We start from the raw sequence: 24,261 nt of genomic DNA on the forward strand, positions 1-24,261 counted from the left end.
TCTCAGCTTTGGAGCTTCCCATGGGGTCAGCCGTGGTTACTGTTAAGACTGTACTGGGGCCCAACTTTCTAATAACTGTTCTGTATGCTAATCTCCAGCATGGTCTACTTTCCAGGGAATCCCCCATGGGACAAACTCTCTATGGTGACCTATGCCCAATCCTGGGAATGGGCATTCAGACAGGTGAGAATGTGCAGATAAGGCTCCTATTCCCTGGATCTAATAAATAACACTGGTGAACTTGGAAGCAGTGGGAAAGACTATCTGTTCCCCCAAGGTTCTCCTTAGGAATGATAGTAAGAAGATGGTAAGTTCTGGGCCAGGCATTTGGTTGAACATTTCATAAACATCATTTCATTAATCTTAATTGTAATCCTGCTGAGTAGGGGCGATCCCCTGCATTTTACTGATGTGGCAACTGTTAGTAAATGGTAGTAAATCTAGTGGCAGAGGGGGCTGGATCCCACTGAGTGTATCTGCTCAGACATACTATCCCAGACTCCTCAGTGGTGTTGCAGGTAGACAAAAAGTCATCAGAGGGACTTGATAACGTGGTCCTTGGGGAGTTATTGACGCTTGATGCCCACGTGACTCACTTATGCCATGAAGATATTCCTTAAAGGCCAGGATAAGAATACCACCGCTTTGAATGTGTCGACAAAGATTTAGAGGAATTCTATGATAAATAAACTCTTATAGCTGCCATTATTGGGTGTCTGCTACCCACCAGTCAGAGGGCTGTATAAACACCTCATGGGTAAAATGTGGTTAACCCTTTCAACGGACCTCCAAGGTAAATGTTATCATCCCATTTCACATCAGAGGACCTGGGGTTCAGAGAGGTTGGATCAACTTGCCCAAGGCGCTGTGACCAGCCGGGACTGAAAGGTCCCAGGCTAGGAAGGAAAAGTCCCTGCAATCTAGGATGAGTTGGTCACTCTAGGTGGAGCCAAAATACACACACACACACACACACACACACACCCCACAGCAATGAAATCTTTCCATAAAGCAACTGAATACTAAAGCCAAATTGGTTTCTTCTCTAACAACTGTGCTTGCATATCTCATAGACTGACAATCTCAAGGGCTGCTAATAGTCTAAATGTGAAAAATACAAGAAGCTAATAGTCTAAGTGTGAAAAATACAAGAAGTCAAATTATCTTTGACTCAGTCTTAACCATTTCCTTATTAAACACTAGGCCCCCCAAGAAAAATACTCCCACTGCACAGCTTTACACTTTCTTTGGTCACCAAAATGGAAGCCAAAGGTAACTTACCTCATCTGAGATTTGACCTCCAAATGTCACCCATGTTCCTAGAAAAGAATAAATATTTGCACTTTATTTATAAGCATTTTTCTAATATTATGCATAATGAGAGGAAACACTTTTTCACTCCTTTGCTAGGTCATTCACAAAGGTTTCCAGGGGGCCACATTGGGTATCTGGAAGAAGTCCAGCCTTCCTCCTGCCCTCAGTGAACTCTCCAGTGGGGGTCTGTAACCCTCTTCACTCAAAGGACTCATATGCTAATTGAAGCCCTGCCCTACAGATTGATGTTTCTTCTGATGTAGGACCACAAAATGCAGTTCTACCAAGCCTGTTTTGGCTCCATATGAATTGTGGTGAAGCCACCAGTTCTGAAGGTACAACAGAGAAGGTACATGAAGCCACCATTTCTGAAAAGGAATGGTAGAGCCCTTGTGTTACAGTTCTTCCCTTCTTGACCTCCAAGAAGGGACTCTGCTTTGTATTCCCTCTCAAAAGGAATCCTCTCAGATGTCCCTCCAGTCCCCATGCAAGCCCCAGGAGGTGACACTTCAGTAGGTTCTCTGTTCCAACCTGCTACTTCAGAATGGAAATCTTTATTGGTTTGGAGGTGGAGGCAAGGGCTGGAGTGGGGATTGGGAGGGCAGGGGGAGAGAGGCACAACCAGCAGCCAAAGATTTGTATTTGTAAAGCAAGAGCGAAGCAGACACTGGCTCTGGCCAGGCCAGTTTATAGTCCTTGCAATCATTCATTCCCTCCTTGATCCGTTTTTTTTGTTTGTTTGTTTTTTGTTTGTTTTTGTTTTTGTTTTTAGCCTGAATGACATGCCTGGCAAAGACATTACACCCAGGTGCCAGGGACAGTGAGGTGACCGACCTAATTCTTCTCTCCCAGGAGCTCACATTTTCCAACACTATGAAGCCAGATTGAGGCAAACCCATCAGTAAGGGAGGGAGCGCTCTACCTAGACTAGAGGGCGGCGGCCCTCCAGAATGACTTCTTGGGAGAGGTGACACTTTGCTTGAGTTGCAAGGGAGATAGCGGAGTGATGAAGGAAGGAACGGGCAATCTAGGTACAGGTAGGAGCCCAAGGGAGATAAAGGGGTGGGGGCCATCAGCGTGGGCTGACAAGCTGTGGTGGGCCATGGAGCAGAGTGAGAAGACACGATGCAGAGAAGCAGGAGGTGGGGGGCACTGAAGGGAGGGGAAGGATGGAGAGCCAGGGAACCACCGATACTTGTGGCGCATACTAAGAAATGCGTGGAGTTGTATGTGTTGCATTTCGTAACAGTCAAAGTTAGCATTTATGAACAGCTTACAAATGCTGACAGCATGCTGAGAAACGTGTGTACTTTTATTTCTAATCGTCTTAGCAAACATCCAAGCCAACCATACTATCCCTCCTTCCAGATGAGGAATCTGATGTCAACCAGCCTTTAAAAAGAGAAATACCCAGGATTCCCCAAACAGGCCTGGCTTCAAGAAGGATATCTGTTTCATAGCATCTCACTGCCTCATTAGACTATTTCCAAATTAATTATGGCATTTGGATTCTATAGTCCCTAGAAACAGCCTGGTGGAATTGTACCTTTTCTCTTCTTAGTTTTCAGGAACTATAACAAAAATAGGATAAAAATTATTTTACTGTTCTACTCAACATCCCCAGAGATTACAGATGGGCAGCCTATACTTGAAGACCCGTATTGCCTGGCTAGAACAATGCTGACCCTCTTGGCATTTTAATAAATTTTGAATAAGGTAAAATTATTTAAATAATTAGGAAATTTTTCCTTCAAGTGTCTCATTTCCAGCTTCTTTAACAACAGAAGGCTGGTGTCCTCCACAAGGAAGACATGCCCTGAATCAGAGGGGTAGTGCCCTCTGGGTAAGGATTATGCACTCCCTAGTTCGTGAAAGTCCACGTACCTTCCTTTGGCTCCGACACTGAAATCAAATAGCAGTTATTAGGTACTGCTGTTTTTCTTACTGTAAAGTTAAGGAAAAGGTAAGCTTATGCATCTCCTGAGAAAGAGAGATGATTACTAAAAAGGAGAGAGAGAGAGAAAGAGAGAGAAGAGCACTTTTGAAGAGTTTGGGGGGTTGAACAGGAAGACTGTCCCAACAAAGAATGTGTGCCTAGAAAATGACAACTTAAGGCACCATAAAAAACCAGCCAGCACTGGTATATGAAGATAGACGTTGAAAAACTTAATGGACTGAAAAAACAGTAATGTTTGTTTTTGAATGCGAATAAAACAAGTGATCTCCTGTGAAATGTAGTTCTCTATTAAAGAAAAAACTGCCTGGGCATCAAAACCTTTTTACAGACAATGCTTTTTATAAGAATCTCTTTTGAATGCAGCAGAAATTATGTGTCTAGAGCATAAACACGCATTTGCAAATATTAGCGTAACCAGAAACATTGTAGCTCAGCATGTTAAAAAATACGGTTGAGAACTTTCAGGATCAGTTAAATTATTGGTGGCACTTTCTGTTGCAGCCAATGAGAATGTGGATGAAATCATAGCAGACCATTAGTTATATTTATCTGTGATGTGGGGAGAATTTTGGAGGGGTCAACGAACTTTTAGACAAGGTGTCCCTAAAAGGCAAAATATCAGGAAATGGTTTACTTTGTGATGAGAAAGTACGCAGATCATTGGCTGTAGAATGCACTGTTCTAAATTATAAGTGTTACCGGGACTAGGCTTTCACAGAGGGCCGGGTTGATGTTGGCTTTGTCAAGCAACAGACCCAGAGTGGTAGTATTTTGTATGGGCACTGTACCTAAATCTGTTAATTTCATCACTCATTAAGAATCGCTTTGGGCTAAAAAGCTGAAGTGGGACAAGTAATTAGTACCACGAATTAACTATTCTTCTGTATCTTGGAGAAAAACCAGGTCAGTGTTTGGTTGATAAATTTCCTGGCTTACTTAGGCTGTGATACTGAAGAGGTTTCTTTTAACAGTTCCTGCCATCAGAGGATATGGTCTTATCTCCTCTTAACAGCAAAGACTGGCTCAAAGTTGAAAGCTTCTTACTGATACTACAATTCATTTACATCTTCTATTTTTCTATGGGTGCATTTGCAAGTATTTGTACAAATGTCTCATTGGCTTCTCTCAGTCCTGACAAAATCAGAATCTTTGGGAAATTCACTTGTTTAGGAATAATGTGATCCCCTTTCTTATGCTGAAATCAGTTTCCAGAAATGAAAATAATTAAAAATAATTTTAAAATAGCTTGAAATTCATTCTCCGAAGCTGGACCATTGAATACTGGATTTCCAACTTTATGAAAAGAAATTAACACTATTTAGCTTACCTCTATTAGTTTATTTTTACCCTGCTTTTTAATTTAAGTAATGGAGCCAAAGGCAGGGAGCCCAATGTGGGGCTTGAATTCACCCCTGAGATTAAGACCTGAGCCGAGATCAAGAGTCAGATGCTTAACTAACTGAGCCACCCAGACACCCCAGATAATTTTTGTTGGTACAAATGAAGGGCTATGATTTAAAGTTATTGGACAGTAGTACAAAATGGTATTGAAGGCTGAATGTGATAATGTTGAAAGCTGGGATTACACACACATCTTGGAGGAATCCCCTCAGTGAGCAGGACCATTTATAAAGATGTGATCCACATCAGGAGAGCCTTTGCTTAGGAGAAGATTTATTCCAAAATGAATCTGAGAAAACCACCTCCCACCCCTGAGTTGAAGCATTTAATGCTATATTCTGTATATCACAGTGAAAAAATACAGAGCCTGATTGATTCTATAGATCAGAATCTACAGATTCTGACTGGTTCAGAAGAAATACATGTCAGGCTTCAGATTTCAAATCAAAGCAGTAATGAATTATGAATAAAAAAACAGGAAAAATTGTTTTTCTTTTCCATTTAGCTAAAAAATTTAATTCAGGTGGAATATGGGTGTTATATATAAATTATATAAATATATAAGTGTATATATTAAGTTGCATACCTTTTGACATAGTTTCTCATTCTTACAACATTGTTTAGGTCTGCTACCTCCCTGGTCCTTTTGACATTTCCTACATTTATCTTACAGTTATTTGCTGATAAACTTTTATATCTTTTACTAGGGTGTAAGCTGTCTGAGGGTTAAGATTTTATTCCATTCATCCTAGGTCCACAGCCCTAGAATAGAAATAAGTCCTTACTGGATAATCAATACGTCTTGGTTAATTTGGATTGAATTGCCTTCTTGACTTCTAATCTAAAAAATACTGGGATAGTTTCCCACCAAACAAACATGTTTATTTTGACTTATGGAAACATGAGTAATGCTCATCAACCGCTCTGCGAGTCCCCAGGTGATTGATGTGTTTCTCCTTGTCTCCAGGGACCCACCCAGCTGAACCCCCTCCTGGAGAAGGACAAGGGAAAGTCCATCTCTCTGGCCCCCAGGCCTCCAATGAGGAGGGGGTAGAACAGCATAAGCAGAGTTCACCAGCTGCCCCCAAAAGAAGAGTTCCCACTTACAAACAGGGCACGTACCCTTCTGCTGGGGAGAGATGGAGCAGCAGCCTTCCAGACAGGAGAACGCTTGAATGATTTTACTCTTTACTGCTCCCCTCCAGAAGATATAAGGTGGTTTGTTAGTTAATAGGATTCTTAAAAATCCTCTGTGACATGTTTCCTCATTTTTCTGCCTCTAATAAGAGAGAACATGCCTTATTGAGACCTACAACAGCATATGATTATTTCACTGTGAAATCTCAAATTAGTGGGATATTACTTAGAAGATAATTTTACTAAACTGACACTTGTTATTTCCAGCCTTTTAAAAGCAGAGTAGAAAGAGAACTTTGAATTGTGTCTTCTGATAAAACTCCTTTGTATACCAGGGAACATATGCTTTGGAAATCTGGTTGTATCCAGTGCATATAGCTACCATGGCACAGAAAAATGACTGAAGCAGAAAAAAAAAAAAAACTGTTTTGCATATGCATGCATGTGTCACACACACACACACACACCCTATCTCATGCCTTGTTGGTGGTTTATAGGGTAATTGCTTCTTGTCATTCATTCAGGAAACATGTTTATCATTTAAACAACCTCCTTGCTTGAGTATGAAGAGATATTTATTTATTATTAAATCCAATTAGCCAACATAGAGTACATCATTAGTTTTTGGTGCAGCGTTCAGTGATTCATCAGTTGCGTCTAAAACCCAGTGCTCATCATATCACGTGCCCTCCTTAATGCCCATCACCTGGTTACCCCATCTTCCCACTGCTCTCCCCTTCCACAGCCCTCCATTTATTTCCCAGAGTCCAGAGTCTCTCATGGTTTGTCTCCCTCTCTGATTTCTGAAGAGCTATTTAGACGTTTCGATGCAATAATGTCTGTTTATGTAGGCTACCTCCTTGGCCCTTGAACATTTATATCATCCTAGCACAGTTATCAAAATCAGGATATTTAAAACAAACAAAAATAAAAGCAGGATTTTAACATCAGTACTGTACTGGTAACTACATTGCAGACCCTTTCTGAATTCCAGTGTCTTTTTCTGTCCCAGCATCCAATGCAGGATCCAACTTTTGCCTTTAGTCATCACATCTCCTTGGGCTCCTCTGCTCTATGACTGTTCCTGAGTTTTCCCTCTTCTTTCCTGACCTTGACACTTCTGAAAAGTAACAGTCAAGCACACTGTAGAATGTCCCTCAATTGAGGTTTGAATCATTTTAAGGTTATAGATTTGGTGACTTCCTTTTCTATAGCCCAATTTGAACTTCTTATGGTTTGGATTTTTTAAAATAGCTATCAAAAAAGGAATGTGTAAATACAGTTGTAATATTCATAATGCCACAGGTAATTTTTCTGTACTTTTTCATTCAATTAGCATTTATTGAGTGTACCATGTGCCAGGCTTAAATTATCAGGATATACCAGTGAACAAAACGAAAAATTATTTCTGGAATCAGTTTAGGAAGAAAGACAAAATAATAAGAAAAATTAAAAATATAGTACTTGTTTTTGAATGTTAATATTTTCTAAGTCAATAAAATATAAAATACATAACACTTACTGGTGAGCGTTAAAGGGAGTCATTTTTAGAAGGCAGGGGTAGCGTATATGAAATGTCAGGGCGTGAGTGTTGAGATTTTAGATCGGGTGGCCAAATAAAGTTCACAAAGAAAGTGGCTTTTGAGGAAAGACCCAAAACAAGTAGAAGAGCTCACTATGCAGCCATCTGGAGGAAGAGCATTCCAATTTCAGGGTGAACTGTGGGGAGCGGGGGCTTGCTTGCATGCTCAAGGTCAATAAGGAGGACCGTGTGGTCAGAGAAGAAAAAGTGAGGTCCAAGGAGTCATAGAGAACAAATCACATGGGGTCCCGTCAGTCATACGAAGGACCCTGGACAGGCCAATAAGGAATTTTGAATAGAGAAGGGACACAGCCACACGCTCTTCGAAATGTAACATCTGTAGTATGGAGGACACACCCCTGTGGCTAGTGTGATACATGAGCCCCAATTAGGAGGCTGATGGGATAACCCAGATGATGCAGGACAATGGTTTGGTCTGAGATAGTAGTAGTGAGGATGGTGAGAAGTACTTGAATTTTGGATAGCTTTTGAAGGAGAACCAACAGGGTTTGCTGATTAAAAGGATGTGGGAAATGAGAGAAGGTGAAACTTGAGGGACAACACCAAGGTCAGAGGAAGAGGAGAATGGAGAACCAATTCAACACATTTCATTATGGACTGAACAATTTTTGTTTTGCAAGTAGAGCATATGTCAACTCTAGGTAGTCAGAGCTGACCCAATGTCAAAGGCTATTTAATCTAGAGGTTTGTACAGTTATTAATCTGCTATATCACTGAAAAGTTTAAGGTTTGACATTCAAGGCCCAGATCTCATTAAACTTAGACAACTCATGGGACAAAACTAATGTATTTACTCCCTCTAGAATAGAATTATTCCTAGAGAGAAGTGGAGCTGAAGGTAAGACCATCCCCCTCAAACTACGTGAGAAAGCAGGAAAGCATGTAAGTCCAGGATCAGTGCTCATTTGGGGGAGGGGCACCAAGCTGTTGGCCACCACCTGATATCAGTCCAGGTCCTTGTCCTGCGTGTACTTTCCTGTCTGAACTTCACGCTGAGCCTTCTGGGAATGGAACCCTTTCCCATGTCCTTGTGCCCAATAAATCCTACTTATTCCTTAACAACCAGCCTTGGAATCCAGCGCTGTGGAACACAGTTCCATAACACTTCCTCTGGTGAGTCAGAATGAGTATTTTAGGGTTTTAGGTCCTGTTCCAACCTCTTGATTTCTAGTTTCCTCACACACAAAATTCAGAACCTCAAGCTTCCTTCATCTCTATGATTTCATGATTCTGTGTTCAGACTTTGATGGAAGGAGAAGTCACCCCATTCACTCTCATCCTACTAATCTGAACAAACCACTATTCTTGTACTAACCACATTGCTCTGTGGCTAGATTATTTATTTTCTCCTTTGACTTCCCCATCAACTGTAAGGCCAAGTTTAATTTAATTTTTCATCCTAGCCCCTGAAGTGGAAGCTACTACACACAGTAGGTACCTAATAATCATTTATTAAATCAGTAAACGTGTTCAAACTACGGACATTCCAGTCCTAGGAAGAAGGGTTGTCTAACCCCGAACATGGGCAGCATGTCGGTTGTTTCCCTCTCTCATGTCCTTGGGTGAGAGGTCTTGAGCTCTGGCTGCAAGTGTGCACAGCCTGGGGGACTTTGAATAGTAGCTTTAAATGGTCCCTCACCAGATCAATTAAAGCAGAACTTCTAGGGACAGGATCTTGGAATCGGAACTTTTAAAAGATGCTGAGATAATTCCAATTGCAGCCAGGGTTGAAAAGCATAGACTCTTCCCATGCTGAGATTTTTGTATCTCCTCTTTATCTTTAAACCTGGGTGGTCGCCACTGATCACCTAAATATGGATCTGTGCCTGTGTGCCTGGGATATAGCTCAAGGTTCTGTCTTTTTCCAACGGCGCAGACAGAACGTTCTTCCTTGTTCTGGTTTTGCATCTGTTGATGTTTTCCACAGAGCCTGGCCCTTATTTTTGGATCCAGGCTGCAGTCTGGTTTTTCATTTTTGGCTTCTAGTGTATTGCTAATGAGCATCTGGCCTGAGTTAACAAATATGATAACAACTTAGCCTTTTCTTTTCTACTTTGATTACCTCTTCTTGCAAGAACCAGTAATACCACCCCGGCTCTGGGGGAGGGGGAGAGGAGGGTGTCACACCTGCACTTTAATAAAAGAGCTTGAACCAGCTATATAAGTAGCTAAGGAAGTGGTGAAGCCCATGTGGAATGAAAGTGGGCTTTCAGACGGGTAAAGTGCAAGCAGTATTCTCATTTATGGGCACGTCTGGAAGATCTGAAGCGTTCCCACATTTTATAGATGAGGAAGTGGTAGTAGAGAAGTACCTTTCCACAGCTGGTTAGTTGCAGACTCTCCAAGGCCCCGGTCTCTCCCAGCCCTGTGTTGTTTTCTGTTAATGACGCCTCCCCCAAGCCCCACCACTGCTCCAGACAAGTGATGTGCATGGTGTTTGCTCTAAATGCTTGTAATAACACCCCGCTTTCGCAAAACTTCCTATGTTCTTCCCTCTGCCATATGCCTCCTCCACTGAACCTTCTTAAGTGTTACACCAGTTTCTGCCCCCAAATTGTCTCATCTGTGAAGAATGGCATACACTTGCTCCCAGTCTTCTGAGCCACCTCCATGCCCCACATTCTCTCAACTCAACCTGAGGACGGGTTTTAAGTTGTTTTCCAGTAAGACCTCACGCACAGAACCATCCTGGGCTTTAAGCTCTTCAACTCTTACGAACTCTGAAGCAAAGGCTAAGGGCAAGGCCATAAAGAGGTGTGCCTGCCATTGAAGGAATTCCTGGGGCCCAGTGTAGTAGTGGGCCCGGTGTACTAGTGGGCCAGGCAAAAGCAAAGGGGAGTGGTCCTAGATTAGGTCAGGTTGGGGCGGGGCAGGCTGGACATCCAGAAAAACCTGTGCAGAGCTGAACCCCGGACCTTCTTCTAATGCCTATGTGTAGCCTTGACATTTTGAGGGTTAAATGGCTGGGACTGACAATAGGTTCTTCATGATCCTTTTGGAGAATGTACAAATATTTGACATTTTCCTTCTTTCTTTGATTTAAAGCTTTACATATTTTGGTGTCAAGGGATACTGCTAGCCCCATTTGTTTTTTTTGTTTGTTTTTTTTTAGATTTTATTTATTTATTTGACACAGAGAGAGAGAGATCACAAGCAGGCAGAGAGGCAGGCAGAGAGAGGGGGAAGCAGGCTCACTGCTGAGCAGAGAGCCCGATGCCAGGCTCGATCCCAGGATCCTGAGATCAGGACCTGAGCCGAAGGCAGAGGCTTAACCCACTGAGCCACCCAGGCGCCCCTCCATTTGGTTTTAAGATTTGTTCCAGGGCAAATCTGTCTGGAACCACGTTGTTTTGTCTCCCCATGAATCGGATCAGTGCAAGTTTAAAGACGAGGACGTAGTGATGGAAGTACTGAAGGCAGGGTGGGAACATGAAGTTTAGGAGAGACAGCTTGGCGTTATAAAGCTGAACTGTGGGGGCTGACATTACTCAACAGGGCTTTTGTGAACATAACATAGGAATGAAATTTCACTGCTCTCCATCTTCCACTGGGAAACAATAACCCACTCTCCACATTTAGATGTTACAATTAGTGATACATAGTAAGAAAACAGTATGGAGGTTCCTCAAAAGGTTAAACATAGAGCTGCCCTACGACTAAACAATGGCACTACTAGGTATTTACCCCAAAGATACAAATGTAGTGATCCAAAGGGACATGTGCACCCAAATGTTTATAGCAGCAATGTCCACAATAGCCCAACTATGGAAAGAGCCCAGATGTCCATCAACAGATGAATGGATAAAGAAGATGTGTGGTTCACACACATACAATGGAATATTACATAGCCATTAAAAAAACCTTGCAATTTGCAGTGATGCAGATGAAACTAGAGGGTGTTATGCTAAGCCAAGTCAGTCAGTCAGAGAAAGATTAATTTTGTGCCTACACTGTTGAAATATAATTTTTATAACCAGAAGCATTTTTTTAAAATCATTATTACTTAACTGAGAAATCCACTCACAAACAAGGGTTTCAATCAATTACAGCATTCCCTACTTCCTGAACATGACAAAGAGGTAGTGTCTATATTTTGTTAGCATTCTGTATTATGTTTCTTGGTTAAAATTCCTCATCCTTCATATTTTTTCATATTGATAATTACATGCTGAAAAGATTTCTTCCAGTGAAGTTTCCAGGGCACTTAAAACCACCATGCATCATTCATGTGCCTTATTCATTTTGTTCTTTGGAAGAACTCCTATGAGATGCACAGATTAGTTCCTGTAGGTGAAATAAAATGGGACAACCAGAGCTAAATGGCAATTGCTGTTTTGTTTTTGTTTTAAAGAAGTAGAAGTATTTTCAATATCTTCCTTCAAAATGGGATCTGCTGTTAAGATTGAAAGTCCTTTTTTCTTTCTTCCTTTTTTTCTGTGAACTCCTAGCACAGGATCCGGAACATAGTATACACTCAAATAAATATATGTATATATACTTGTGACCACTCTGTGTATGTATTTGTGTGTGTGTGTGTGTATCTTTTTTTAAAATTAATCTTTGCCATTCCATAGAAATTACTATGAATGAAAACTCTCTAAAAAAACACTGCTGTCAAGAAATCTGAAAGCTGTGACCTCCTTTATAGTTTTCTTTAAGCTCTGAATAGCTCGTATCAAATCTTTATCTTTGTGTAGGGATATGCTTTTTTGATGGTTCAGTGAGTTCTTGTCTCCCCAAACAGTAAAAGTTTTTAATAACTCTGGTGTATCTATACATAAAAACCACTAGGTATGTTCATAGAACTATCAGGATATGCTAGGAAAGAAATTTTAATTCCATCATCATGTAAGGCAAAGAAACTTAGTGAAAACAAGATGAGGGTAATACACTATAAAAGAAAATGAAAACTATTTTAAGGTAGCCTTCAAATGTTCCCTGTTGGACTCTGAGCTTAATGATCTTACAGTATTAAATATTGCTAATGAAAATAGGAATGCAAAATGATCCACATTTTTTTGACTAACAGTTTTTTGACATTTATAGGAATTAAAACTGAGGTAATATATAAGGGATAATTTAAGAAAAATCTAAAGATTAAAAAGTTCCCAACCCCAATTTATACTCAAATTGACCTACAGACTATAGATATAGACCTATTGACTATAGACCTACTGCTATTAGCTTATTTTATCTATGCCTGATGGTTACCAACTGTTAATGATTTCAGCTTTTTCTTTCTCCCTTCAACTTGTAGCAGCCTTTACTTAATGGAAAATTCTTAGCTATATCAAGTGTATAGGGTATTTTTGTGTCTCCCATAGAACTATGCATGGAAGTTTTTTAATGCACTATTTCTAACTAAGTGATAGAGATCTTCCCTTTGCACAAATTATGCATAGCAGTGTATCATGGTAAAGGAGAAAATGAAGCAATACTGAATCAAAAGCATACTGATGTTATTTGTAATCTTAGGAGATACTATTTAATCCAAACTCTACATAGATTCTACATACAATGTACATACATTCTCCTTTGAAATGCCATTTTATACTATACTGAAAAAGTAATTAATATATGGGAGAAGCCTGGTCTGGACACTGATGTTCCCAGCCAGGCTTTGGCTTTGGGCTGATGGCAGTATAACCCCATAGTCTCAATTTTACAGGAATGGAAGAAACTTCCTAAGATACTGTATGAAATGTTACCTAGAAATGTACATAGCCAGCGATATCAAGGAATATAAAAATAATATTTCTGTGTCAACAATATTTTGGATTATTCTCAAACACAGAAGACTGGTCTTCTGGAGACATTTTCAGAACTACTAACATTTTCAAAAACAGAGGATAATCTCTGTCTCTCAAGAGACCATATGAAACCTCGTACATAGGCGGGGCTTCTAAAGTGTTTAATGCCTGAATGCATTCAAGAACAGCAGATAAGAAACGATCGGCAGAGAAGTGATGTTCAATAAGCTTTTTTTTTTTTTAATTGCCTGCTGATCTTCTTTTCATTAATTTGTTGCTTGGAAACAAATTCATCTACATGACTCCATCTATGGCCTTTGTGAGTTAGTTGTCTGGGTATCCACTAATCACTACTCTGGTATGTATATGAAAGAACATCCAGAAGGGGGCTGGGAGGCTGGCATGGATCTGGGAATCATTATGATAGAATAATGCCTGCATTTGTCCTCTTAATGCGCTGATAGTCTCCTCTTACTCCTTCTTCTAGCACCAGGGGCCCTGGTTTCAGGAAATATCGAGACTGTTCCCAGAAGAAACTTCCGGGGGCACAAAAGTATCTACCTGATGACTCTCCATCTTTGGTCATTTTGTGATTTGTCTAGAACCTTAGGGACCTCTCACTATGAGGGGCTAGAACTGTCTATTAACTAGGGAAGAATATGCAATCAAGGTGAAGAATGTGCCACCAAAAGATTTGATGCTTACTGTGTCTTGTGGCTCTTGAAGTTTGGGTGGAGATCCCTGCCAACTCTCTGCAAGGAAAGGGAACCATCCATCTGATTTATCAGTGTCCCTCCTACATCAAGAACAGACTCCCTTTTACAGGTCAACTCCCTCTTAGGTCCTGAATTTTTTTCTCTTATTTTTCAACAATCCTAAATGGTAGGTATTCTCATTTCCTCTCATGAGGGTATCCATGGATAAATAGGTTCACCTTGCAGACTTGGCTCCTCTTTACTATGAATGATGATGCCCGCTCCAGGGTTGCCGTGAGAACTTAGTAACACGATGACAAAGACAGCCAATGCTTTTTGGAGTCTCATGTTGTGCCAAGCACCATACTACATACTTTATAGACATTATGTCGCTTGAAACGTGACCACGCTGTAATTTGGGTTTATTTGCTGGAATATTTGGGCCAGGATGTGAGCCCAGGCACTCTGGGTCCACAGCCCATGCTCTTGTGATTTCAACAGCTTCTATCAGTGTCTAGTGCAGCACTACAAACACAACAGATGCTTATTACTAAGCATTGCTTTCCTTCTTATCATCCAAAGAGATAATAACTGAAGCACCAGAAGTTCCGTAAGAAGAGGAATAACATTTCCAGAGACCACAGTGAAAGCCAAGGTCAGCATTAGAATGTATCAGTTCTAACAGTATATCCATCTTAACAAAGCTTGGGAAAGTTTATTATTCCCTTTGGATTTTTCTGAAGTGACCCATGGAGAATGGCGAATGAAACAATAAAAATGCCACAAATTTCTGAATTTTAATTGGGAACCAAAGCTAAATGAAAAACAAACACCACACCTGGCACTTGCTTCTTGCACTGGGCACCAAACATGACCACTGCCCTACTCTCTGGCTGTGCCTCCTCCACACAGCCTGGGAAGTAAAATTTCTCAGGTTCTAAAAGCTTCTATGTTAAAGTCCGCCTCCTGATAAGCAAATAACTTGGACAATGACCCAGGACTGCCTCCTCAACTGGTCAGAAATAGAGTTTGAAGCGCCTTGTCCAGGCCAGTGTTCCTCAACTCTGGTCCAATGACTAGGACCACTTGGGAGCTGATGCCCTGCTCCTCCCCCAGAGAGTCTGGTTTAACTGGTCTGAGGAAGATCCCAGGCACAGATATTTTTTAAAAACTCCTATGTGACTGTAATGGCCACCAGAGTAAAAAACTAGTCCAGGCAGCAGTTGGGACATCATTGGAATGAACTTGATCCCTCTATGAGATCCCAATATGACCTTAAATGCTGGGCCCAGGGAACGCAGAACAACTCAACAAAGAAGGCAGAAAGTGGTCTGGATCCCAAACTCGAGACTGTAATGTCCTGCAGGGATTTTAACCCTGACCAAATAAAGGGTTATAGACTGTTCTTTCAAGATTCTTTCTTTGGTGCTTTGCCCTTCATTTTATTAGTACTATTAACCTTGTACAAAAATCCCAGTGGCAGTAAATGACTGTAGCAAAAATAGCTTAGTGAGAATAAAAAACCGGTGGAATAAAAAAGAGCCTCAGCAGTCTTGTTTTCTGGGACAAGATAACAAGGGCCACCAATCCTGATGGAGCAGGCTACAAGTGAGACACATCAGTCCGATGGGGTCACAATGGAATTTCTCCCACTGGTGCCATGTAGAATGATTAATTCAATATGGAGGTCTAAAAGCTTACCAGAAGCCTAGGCAGAGATGGGCTGTTGGGTCATTATGCCATTCCTGCATATTTTATTCAGTCTAGACAACACTTAATTTTAATTGAATAGACTTTCGTGCCTGTGGAACCCATACTCCTACAGAAGTTAAAAAATTCATTCCAAAGACAAACATAAACACATTTTCAATTTTGTGTCACGGTTCCCAGCAGAGGTAATTGAGAATCCACTGTCTTCTTCATATGGCTCAGTGGGGCAATTAGAGATGGACACGGCAACCACTGATCCATGTGACTAAAATGCCAAGTCTTCTTAAAGTTACACTGGTATAGGAACTATATACATTCAGCACACCTTGGATATTGCAAACTCCCAAGTATAAACCTCAATTTAAAAAAGAAGTATGCAAGACCAGCCATGACTATTAGATGACACAGTAGAAAACATTGATGGAGTGGCAACAGAAGACCACAAAGTTGCCATGAGGTACAGAACGGAAATTACACATAAGAGAACTTGAGTGGAGGTGTGCCTCATTCATTTTCTAAATACATACAATAGAAATCGGGGGATTAGCCTTCGTGTGCTAAAATTTCTCACCCTTGCCGATCTTGGGCAGTTACCTTTCCCCACACACTCTGTCCTTAAAGTCTTTACTTTCTTCCGGTCTAATTTGTCTTCTATTCCTTCCTTGATCTGGAAGGTTAGGATGTCTGAATGACGAGATTCAGTATTTAAAAGATTTTCTTACCCTATTCTCAACTCCATGGCTTCCCTGTTCCTTCCCTGTGGCTGCCTAGCAATGCTCCCCCCCCCCACCCCCCCACCACTGGGATAAATCTGACTGTCTGGCTTCTCATCACCCATAACTAAGACGCTGAACTGTGCTGGAGAAAGTCACAGAATACAGAGACAGCTGCATTGTAAATTCACAGTCTATAGTAATGACACCTAGAGCCCACCACGGCTCTGGTTTCTGATAATTTTTCTCCACTGTTTGGATTTCAAAGATGCCCTACTTTTCTCAACCTCAGGCCCCACTTCCTCTTCCTCCAACATCAGCAGATAATCAAGCTTCCTGCTTCACAGAGAACATAAAAGCTGACAAACTATAATCCCCTCTACTTCTTGCTCCCAAACCTAGCAACCTACCCAATACAGATACAGTTGACATCCTGCTCATTTCCTGGTGGTCTGCAACTGCGCACGGACTTCCCCTGGTACGCAGATGCCGCATCTCCTTACCCCTCAGCTGGTGTGTGCCTGACACTGTCTCCCAAGTTAAGGGACCATAAACTAAAATAACACTTGTCCTTTTCCCTCTCTTCCTGTCACTGTGGAAGAGGGTTCCTTCTACCCAAGATTTTTTTTCTCTGCAGATGCCCTTGCTCCTTCTTAGGGACCTCAGTCGACCAATTGTCACCTCTCATTACTCTATCTTTTCTTTGCCTAAATTCTACTTTTTTTTTTTTTAAGATTTCATTTATTTATTTGACAGAGAGAAATCACAAGCAGACGGAGAGGCAGGCAGAGAGAGAGAGAGGGAAGCAGGCTCCCTGCTGAGCAGAGAGCCCGATGTGGGACTCGATCCCAGGACCCTGAGATCATGACCTGAGCTGAAGGCAGAGGCTTAACCCACTGAGCCACCCAGGCGCCCTGAATTCTACTTTATTGAATGTGAATTTCACACCACCACTCCATTTCATTTTTGTTCACATTTGTCTGATTTCATTTGCCCATTTCTTTATTTTCGATTTCTTTGTGTTCTCTAACATAAAGAACATATCTAGAAACTAGCACTTTTTAAAAACCCCATCTTTAAACCTTTGTAATTTGTTATGCTGACACCTATAGTAAGTCATTTTTCTGTTTCTGTGTGTTTGTTGTTTTTTTGCTTTTAAAAAAATTTCCTTTACCCATCTTTTGCTTACTAATCTGGTCGAGGCTCATTTATTCACAATTTCCATATGTATTCTGTACAGGCTCTCTGTACATGCACACAGTATGATGAACGGAGCTCACAGTTAGTGAGCAATTAACTGATTGTTACATTTAATCTTCTGTAAAAGCGAGAACATTTGAGTCCTGGGCAGTCTCTCTCCTTGCTTCTATTCCTAGCCCTCTCTAATTTGCTGTCTGCTGTGACCACTGTGACCAGAATGAACTTCCTAAAATGCATCTGGCCAAGTGACTCCCCATCACAAAATAGATCAATTCTAAGCTTTGTGGCATGGCCTCCAGTATTCTTCCTAGTCCTCCCAAAGTCCTCTCTCTCATCATTTTTTCTCCCCTAAAGTTCCTTCTCCAGGCCATGCTAGTTTGGATTCCCAGGCTTCTCCTCCTAAGTTTATCACTTCATCTGGGAAGTATTTATTGAGACCCTATCATTTCCCTAGAACCATGCCAAGATGGCGGAGGAAAAATGGCAAACGATAATATGGGCTCTGTTTCCTGGAGACCCCAGGGCTCTGAGGCATTTTTTCTCTCCTTTCCCCAGCACAGCATCAGGCATATCTTTGTGCAATCTCTGAACATGAGAATGAACAAGAAGAGTGCCAGACTCCGTGCTTGACGGGGAGGAGCAAATCCATCATGGTTCCTGGCCCCCTGAGAGCTCACAAACTAAGGCGCTGGTGGTGTCTGAGGCAGCAGACCCACCAGCAGGGTCATGGCAGCCAACCGCCTCTCCCAGGAAGGTGCTGAAAGGCAGAGGGACTGCTTTTCTCTTCCAGCTTCAGCCTGATGATGCTGTGAGGGGTGACAAAGTCAGATAGAGAGCCACTTCCAGAACTGTCTCAGAACCCATCCTGTCTCTTCTCCTCAGCAAGCCAGTGGTTACAAGTACCATCTGAGGCTGAGCAGGCCACACTTTCTGCCCAGCCAGGGCTGAGGGAAAGGGCACCGCGGAGCAGTAGGCGGACGCTTAGGGGAAGTGAGTGAGCAACTAAGAAGAAAAATGACAAAGTCCCAGTTACCAGAAGCAGGGCCCCACCAGCCAGGCTCATCCTGCTGTTTCCTTCCTCATAGCCTGAAGAGAGCCCCATGGCTAGACTGTCAGCTCTAATTCAGCTATTGCTCATTACCTCATCACCCATTTTCTATAATTACATGTTGGGTGGCCTCTTCCTCCTATCTTAATTAGTTGTCAGATATAAGATGAGCATTGAAGGTATTTTCTGCTTTGCTCTCATGGAGGTCCTCCTTTGCATATTTTCATTATCCAGATGTTAGGATGAAGCTTTTATTTGTAAATGAGCCTGGGGCTCACTGATCCTTCAACATTTCGAGGGGAAAATGTGAAGGAGAGTATATTAAAAAGACAAAGCTACATATATCCTCCCCGAAACTAGGAAACTTTCTTGAACTTCCATTTGGGTTTTTATGCTGTCTAGGTTTAAGAAACCTTATAAATGTAGTGTGTGGGACAAAGCACAAGGCGACACTATGAATAGACCTGCATGTACACAAGGTGTGTTTCAGTCAAGCTTCTTTTCTGAGTCCAGGAGCTATGGACAAGACTTCTGACGTCTTTAGGGCGATACGCACGGAGGGAGGGAGTCAGGAGTTCACAGCTTCATTCACAACATCCACGCAGAAACAAAATGTCTGCCCTCAGCTGCAGTCCTACTTGGAAATCTCTTCCAGGGAAAGCCCTCTGGATCATGGGCCACGAGACGTGGCCTCTGGTGTCCATTCTGTCTGCTTGCCTACCCTAACTCAAGAGTGAGTCCAGGGAGCTGTTCAGCCTCCCACATTTTCTGGTTCTAAGGCAGAAAGAAGGACTTCTCACCCAAGTACCACTCTGGGCTCATCCTGAACTTGATCACCCCCATTATGACTTTGAGAGGTGGAAGGAGCCTTCCATGCCTGGTCGGATGGTTCTCTTCTCCAGGAGGAAGCTGAGGCTAGGAAGAGGCTGTGGGCCCTTGGAGGCTGGAAGCTGATGAGGCGGTGGGAATCAGGCAGCTAGTGGAGGGCCAGAGGCAGGAGATGTGGGCTCTGCTCTCTCTACCACTGACATTGGACAATATATTTTCCCTCTTCTTGCCTCTATGTTTCTCATTTGTACAGGGGGTGGTGACTCCAAGGACAAATTCCCCCTCTCATAAGTGTGAGACCATGTGTATATATAAATGATCTGTTCCATCAAACTGCCCACACCTGGTCTCTGGAGGACCTTCTCTTCCCTGCTACCTGGTGATCTTACAATTATTGGCTTCATTTTGGAACCACAGGTAGCAAGCGGAGGTTACTCATCTTTTTACAACTGCCCTGAGGGAGATGGTGGGTGAGTGTGTGCACAGGGGAGTGTGCAGTGGGGTGTTAGAGATCCCTCTGCCCTCTGTCCTCCAGCTCTCCCCTGGCCATGGCTCTGGCGACGTGTGGAACATCAGGCAGCCGTTCTCCCAGGCTGGCTGTATCTTAGCTCCCAATACACTCTAGAAGGGAAGGTAAAGGCACATGGCCAGGACTCGCTGGTAATTCAGAGTGTAGCGAGGGCGTCAGCAACTCTGAAGGATTTAATTCATGAAAGCAGGAAATGTGGAAGCAGTATTCTAGAACAATCTTGTAAAAATACAAACGCCTGTTACAATTTTAATGTGTAGGGCCCATGGCAATTATTCAAGGTAGATGTTCCAGGAAAGGTGACAAGCCCCACATTCTTTCAGTCCACATTTAATATTCATGCAGTATTTAAATTTTGTGGATATTTTGGTCTTAAGATAGTTCACTCTGTATTAAGCAAAAAAATTGGTAAACTCTCTAAAGGAAGATATTGTACTCTTTCAATGGTTTCTCAAGTGTCTTAGAGGCACTTTATAAATTCTTGTTGTCATGATGTTATAATGACAGGTAAAGGGGCTAGTTTACATTGGCCTTGGCAACAAGAATGAGACTCATGAAAGATGTCACAAAAATAATATCACCTATGTTAAATATTTAATGTCATGTTCTCCTAGTGTCAAGATATTTAGTCCCGTGAGAGCATCTCTAAGGCCGAGGGAGATGAGCCAGGAGAATGTTCTGCACATATACAACACATGAAAAAAAGAAGCCCACACAGCTTAGTCTTACAATTCGTTGCTTTTGCTCTGGAAGCTTCGCTCAATTAGGGAAGGGTATAAGGCAAGACAGGCCCAGGTGACAGGTGCTGAATGGAAGGGGAAGTGAGCCCAATCTGCTTGCCCCAGGAGCTTTCCACTCCAGAGAAGCCCCAAGGCCAGGCCTCAGCTAAGCAGATTTTCCTCTGAGCGCCTGCTATTCAGGTGGGGAAGCCTCGGGCCAGCTCCAGGGGCCAGCAGAAGTGGATCATAGATGCTAGCTCCCCAGCACCCCTTCATACAAGTCTCCATCTCTTTCCTCCTGGTTGGGGCAATGGCTTTTAACCCTGTCCCCACTTCAGAATCATCAGGGCCACCTTTTAAAAACACCTGCATTTGGAATGGGCCTCGGGAGTGCCTTCCTCAAAAGGTCTGGAGGGAGCTGCTTATCGGCATTTTTATTTTTTTAAAGAGATTATTTATTTGAGAGAGAAAGTGGAGCGGGGGAGAGGGAGTGGGAGAGAACCCCAAGCTGACTCCCCAGCCTAGCGCAGAGCCCAACACAGTGCGGGGCTCGATCTCAGACACTGAGGTCATAACCTGAGTTCAAATCAAGAGTCAGACCTTTAACCGTAGGCACCCCCAGTTACTTGCATTTTTTTAAAGGCACAGGTAATCCTGATATGCAGCCAGAGCTCAGAAGAACCACCTCTTGAGAGACTCAGTGTAGGCTCCCACGGTGTTTAATATTTTACTCTGGGACTTTGTTTCTTCCAGAGTGAGGTGTGAAGGGGTCGCCTCAAAAGGGCAGCATGGGGTGACGGGAGTCTGCCCTGCCCAGGAGTTACAGCCCCGAGGCTTATGGAAGCAGGGCCCTGGAAGCATGGGGTGTTCCTTCTTTTCCCTGCTCAAACCCAGACCAAACCTCATCCAGTTGGTAGCGCGGTATAAAATGCCCTTCCCGGTTGGAGCAGAGCCCAGACCTCCTTTGGGATGACGGTATTCTATATCTTTCTAAAAAATGAGCATGTGACCACGCATCCCTTCGTCTGGGCTCCCCACTCCCTAGATATCGTGCATCACTTCCTACAAATCTCTAGCTGCTCAGCTTGCCACACGCACCTATGAGATGCTTTAAAATATGAGTAAAATGGGGGCACCTGTGTGGCTCTGCTGTTAAGCATCTGCCTTTGGCTCAGGTCATGATCCCAGGGTTCTGGGATCGAGCCCCATGTTGGGCTCCCTGCTCAGTGGAGAGTCCGCTACTCCCTCTCCCACTCCCCGCTGCCTGTGTTCCCTCTCTCACTGTATCTTTCTGTCAAATTAATAAATTAAATCTTTAAAAAAAAAAAAACCCCAAACTAGCCAAATGCATTTATCCCTAAGTGTGGGTTCTTGGGGCAAACAGAATCTTATAATTTTTAAATATAATTCCTTATTCCATATCTTTTTATATGTAAGTACTTACATATTTTCTATTTATAATACACATTTTAAAATAGAATATAAAATCTGTATTTATACATAGATTTGTTATATATATAAAAATATAAATGTGTGTACATATATTATATTTATTATAAGGAATCGGCTCACATCATTGTGGAGGCTGAGAAGTCCCAAGGTCTGCCATCCGCAAGCTGGAGACCAAGAGAACATACGTGCAGATTCAGTCCAAGTCAGAAGGCCTGGGAGCCAGAAGAGCCCATGGTTTAAGTTGAAGTCCAAAAGCCAGAAGACTCAAGAGCAGAGGAAAAAAGGGTAAGTCTAAAAGTCAAGTCTAAAAGTAAAAAAAAAAAAAGTCTTTTCAAGTCTAAAAGTCAAAAAAGTCTGATGTTCCAGCTCAAAGCAGTGAGGGAGAAGGATTTCTCTCTTAGTCGGGGAAGGTCAGCCTTTTTGTACTATTGTGGCCTTCAACTGATTGAATGAGGACCACCCACCCACAGCGGTGAGAACACTCCCAGAGTGAACAGTGCAGGGTTAAGTCAGCCTCTTTCAAACACCTGTAGGGGCACCTGCCCACCACTGTGTGTCACCTCCCATGGCACAGATCAGGCAGGCCTCTTGCTGCTAATGTGAGACCTTGTGGGGGTAACTCAGTGTGGGCAGACAGGCCTCCTAACTGCAGGAGGGAGAGCCCAGCAAATATGGCTCTGAGTGCCACCCCAGCCTGGACTCCGTGTCACAGTGTATGCAGTGGACCCTCTGGTCCCTAATGCACTCTGGGGACAATCTGTGATGTTGGACCTCTTTTTGTGTCCTCTTCCCACTCCCCACCTCCCACCTCCACTTGGCCTTCTCTGTGTTTGTGTTGATATGCTGCTGGAAAAAAACAAAACTGGGCTGGTTGGACCCCAGCTACTTATGATCCCTAACTTTAGCTAGATCTTCACTAAGATTCTGTGGGCTTTTTCCATTCCTTAGCCATTGGTCCATTTAGCCTGTCATTCATTCAATAAATAGAGAGTGCCTACAATTTGCTGGATACTCTGTTCTGCTAAGAGTACAATAGGGGTGTAGGGGGAAAAAACTCGGTCTCTGCTCTCAGGGAGCATACAGCCTGGTACACTCTACGAGGCAGGGTGCCCTAAACCCGTCCAAATAGCTCAGTCCTCCGTATATGCAGATGACCTCAATGATAAGCCTGGGTTTGCCATTGCTAGAAGTTCCTGGGTCTGTATTTCCAGCACTCCCTATGCCCACTAGATCTCTGAAGCCAGAAGTTGACAGGCTCTCTGGTCATTGCCCCCACAAGGCTCCTGCTTCTTTGAGCCATGCTTCCTCTTACTGTTCCTCTTGCATTTCTTCCTTCTGAGATGATAGCTCTTCCACCATGATGCCCCGTCCACGAACCCAGGCCCCCTCCTCTGCTCAGGGAGACGTCTCACCCTGCATCGCCAGGTTGCCAAGTCCCATTTGTTCTTCCTCTCGAATGATCTCCTCCTTCCTGCAGCTCTTTTTTTTTTTTTTTAAAGATTTTATTTATTTACTTGACAAAGATCACAGGTAGGCAGAGAGGCAGAGAGAGAGAGAGAGGGAAGCAGGCTCATCGTCGCTGAGCAGAGAGCCCAATGCGGGGCTTGATCCCAGGACCCTGAGACCATGACCTGAGCCCAAGGCAGAGGCTTAACCCACTGAGCCACCCAGGCGCCCCTTTCCTGCAGCTCTTTAATGCCTCCTGCACAACCTCCTCGTCCCCTGACTCCGAATTCATCTCCATGTCTCCATTCTCAACTCTTTCCCTCTATCTAGCTATATGTTGCTGTCAGAAACAAGTCTGCTACATTTGATGATGTCCTGCTGCTGATCCAAGCATTGAAATGGCTTTCACGGGGTGTTTTTAAAAAATTTGTTGTTGTTGTTGTTGTTGTTGTTGTTTCTGGCAGAAAGATGGTTTTATTCCTTCCTTCAAAATGGAATAGATAGCACTAAAAAGAAATCAGCTATTAAACTGTGAAAAGATAGAGAGGAATCATAAACACACATTGCTAAGTGAGAGAAGCCAATCTGACAAGGTTACATACTGTGGGGTGTCTATAGGGTATGAAATTCTAGAACTCGCAACACTGCGGATTAGAAAAAGAGTCAGTGGTTGCCAAAGGGTGGGGGAGGGAGAGATAAAAAAGCAGAGCACTGAGGATTTTCAGGGCAGGGAGATTATCTGTGTGATACTACAATGAT

At 42.8% G+C, this 24,261-nt stretch overlaps 1 protein-coding gene across 2 annotated transcripts in view; it reads right to left on the reverse strand.

The window, feature by feature from the left end:
• The window catches only part of KCNAB1 (potassium voltage-gated channel subfamily A member regulatory beta subunit 1), a 389,892-nt gene that overhangs the window by 83,932 nt on the left and 281,699 nt on the right, over positions 1-24,261 (reverse strand). For both annotated transcript variants that reach the window (XM_032344007.1, XM_032344012.1), the window contains exon 3: positions 1,282-1,319. In XM_032344007.1, coding sequence (XP_032199898.1) covers positions 1,282-1,319 — 38 coding nt within the window. The remainder of the gene's footprint in view (positions 1-1,281; positions 1,320-24,261) is intronic.

Source organism: Mustela erminea, chromosome 1, assembly GCF_009829155.1.
Source record: "Mustela erminea isolate mMusErm1 chromosome 1, mMusErm1.Pri, whole genome shotgun sequence".
NCBI lineage: Eukaryota > Metazoa > Chordata > Mammalia > Carnivora > Mustelidae > Mustela > Mustela erminea.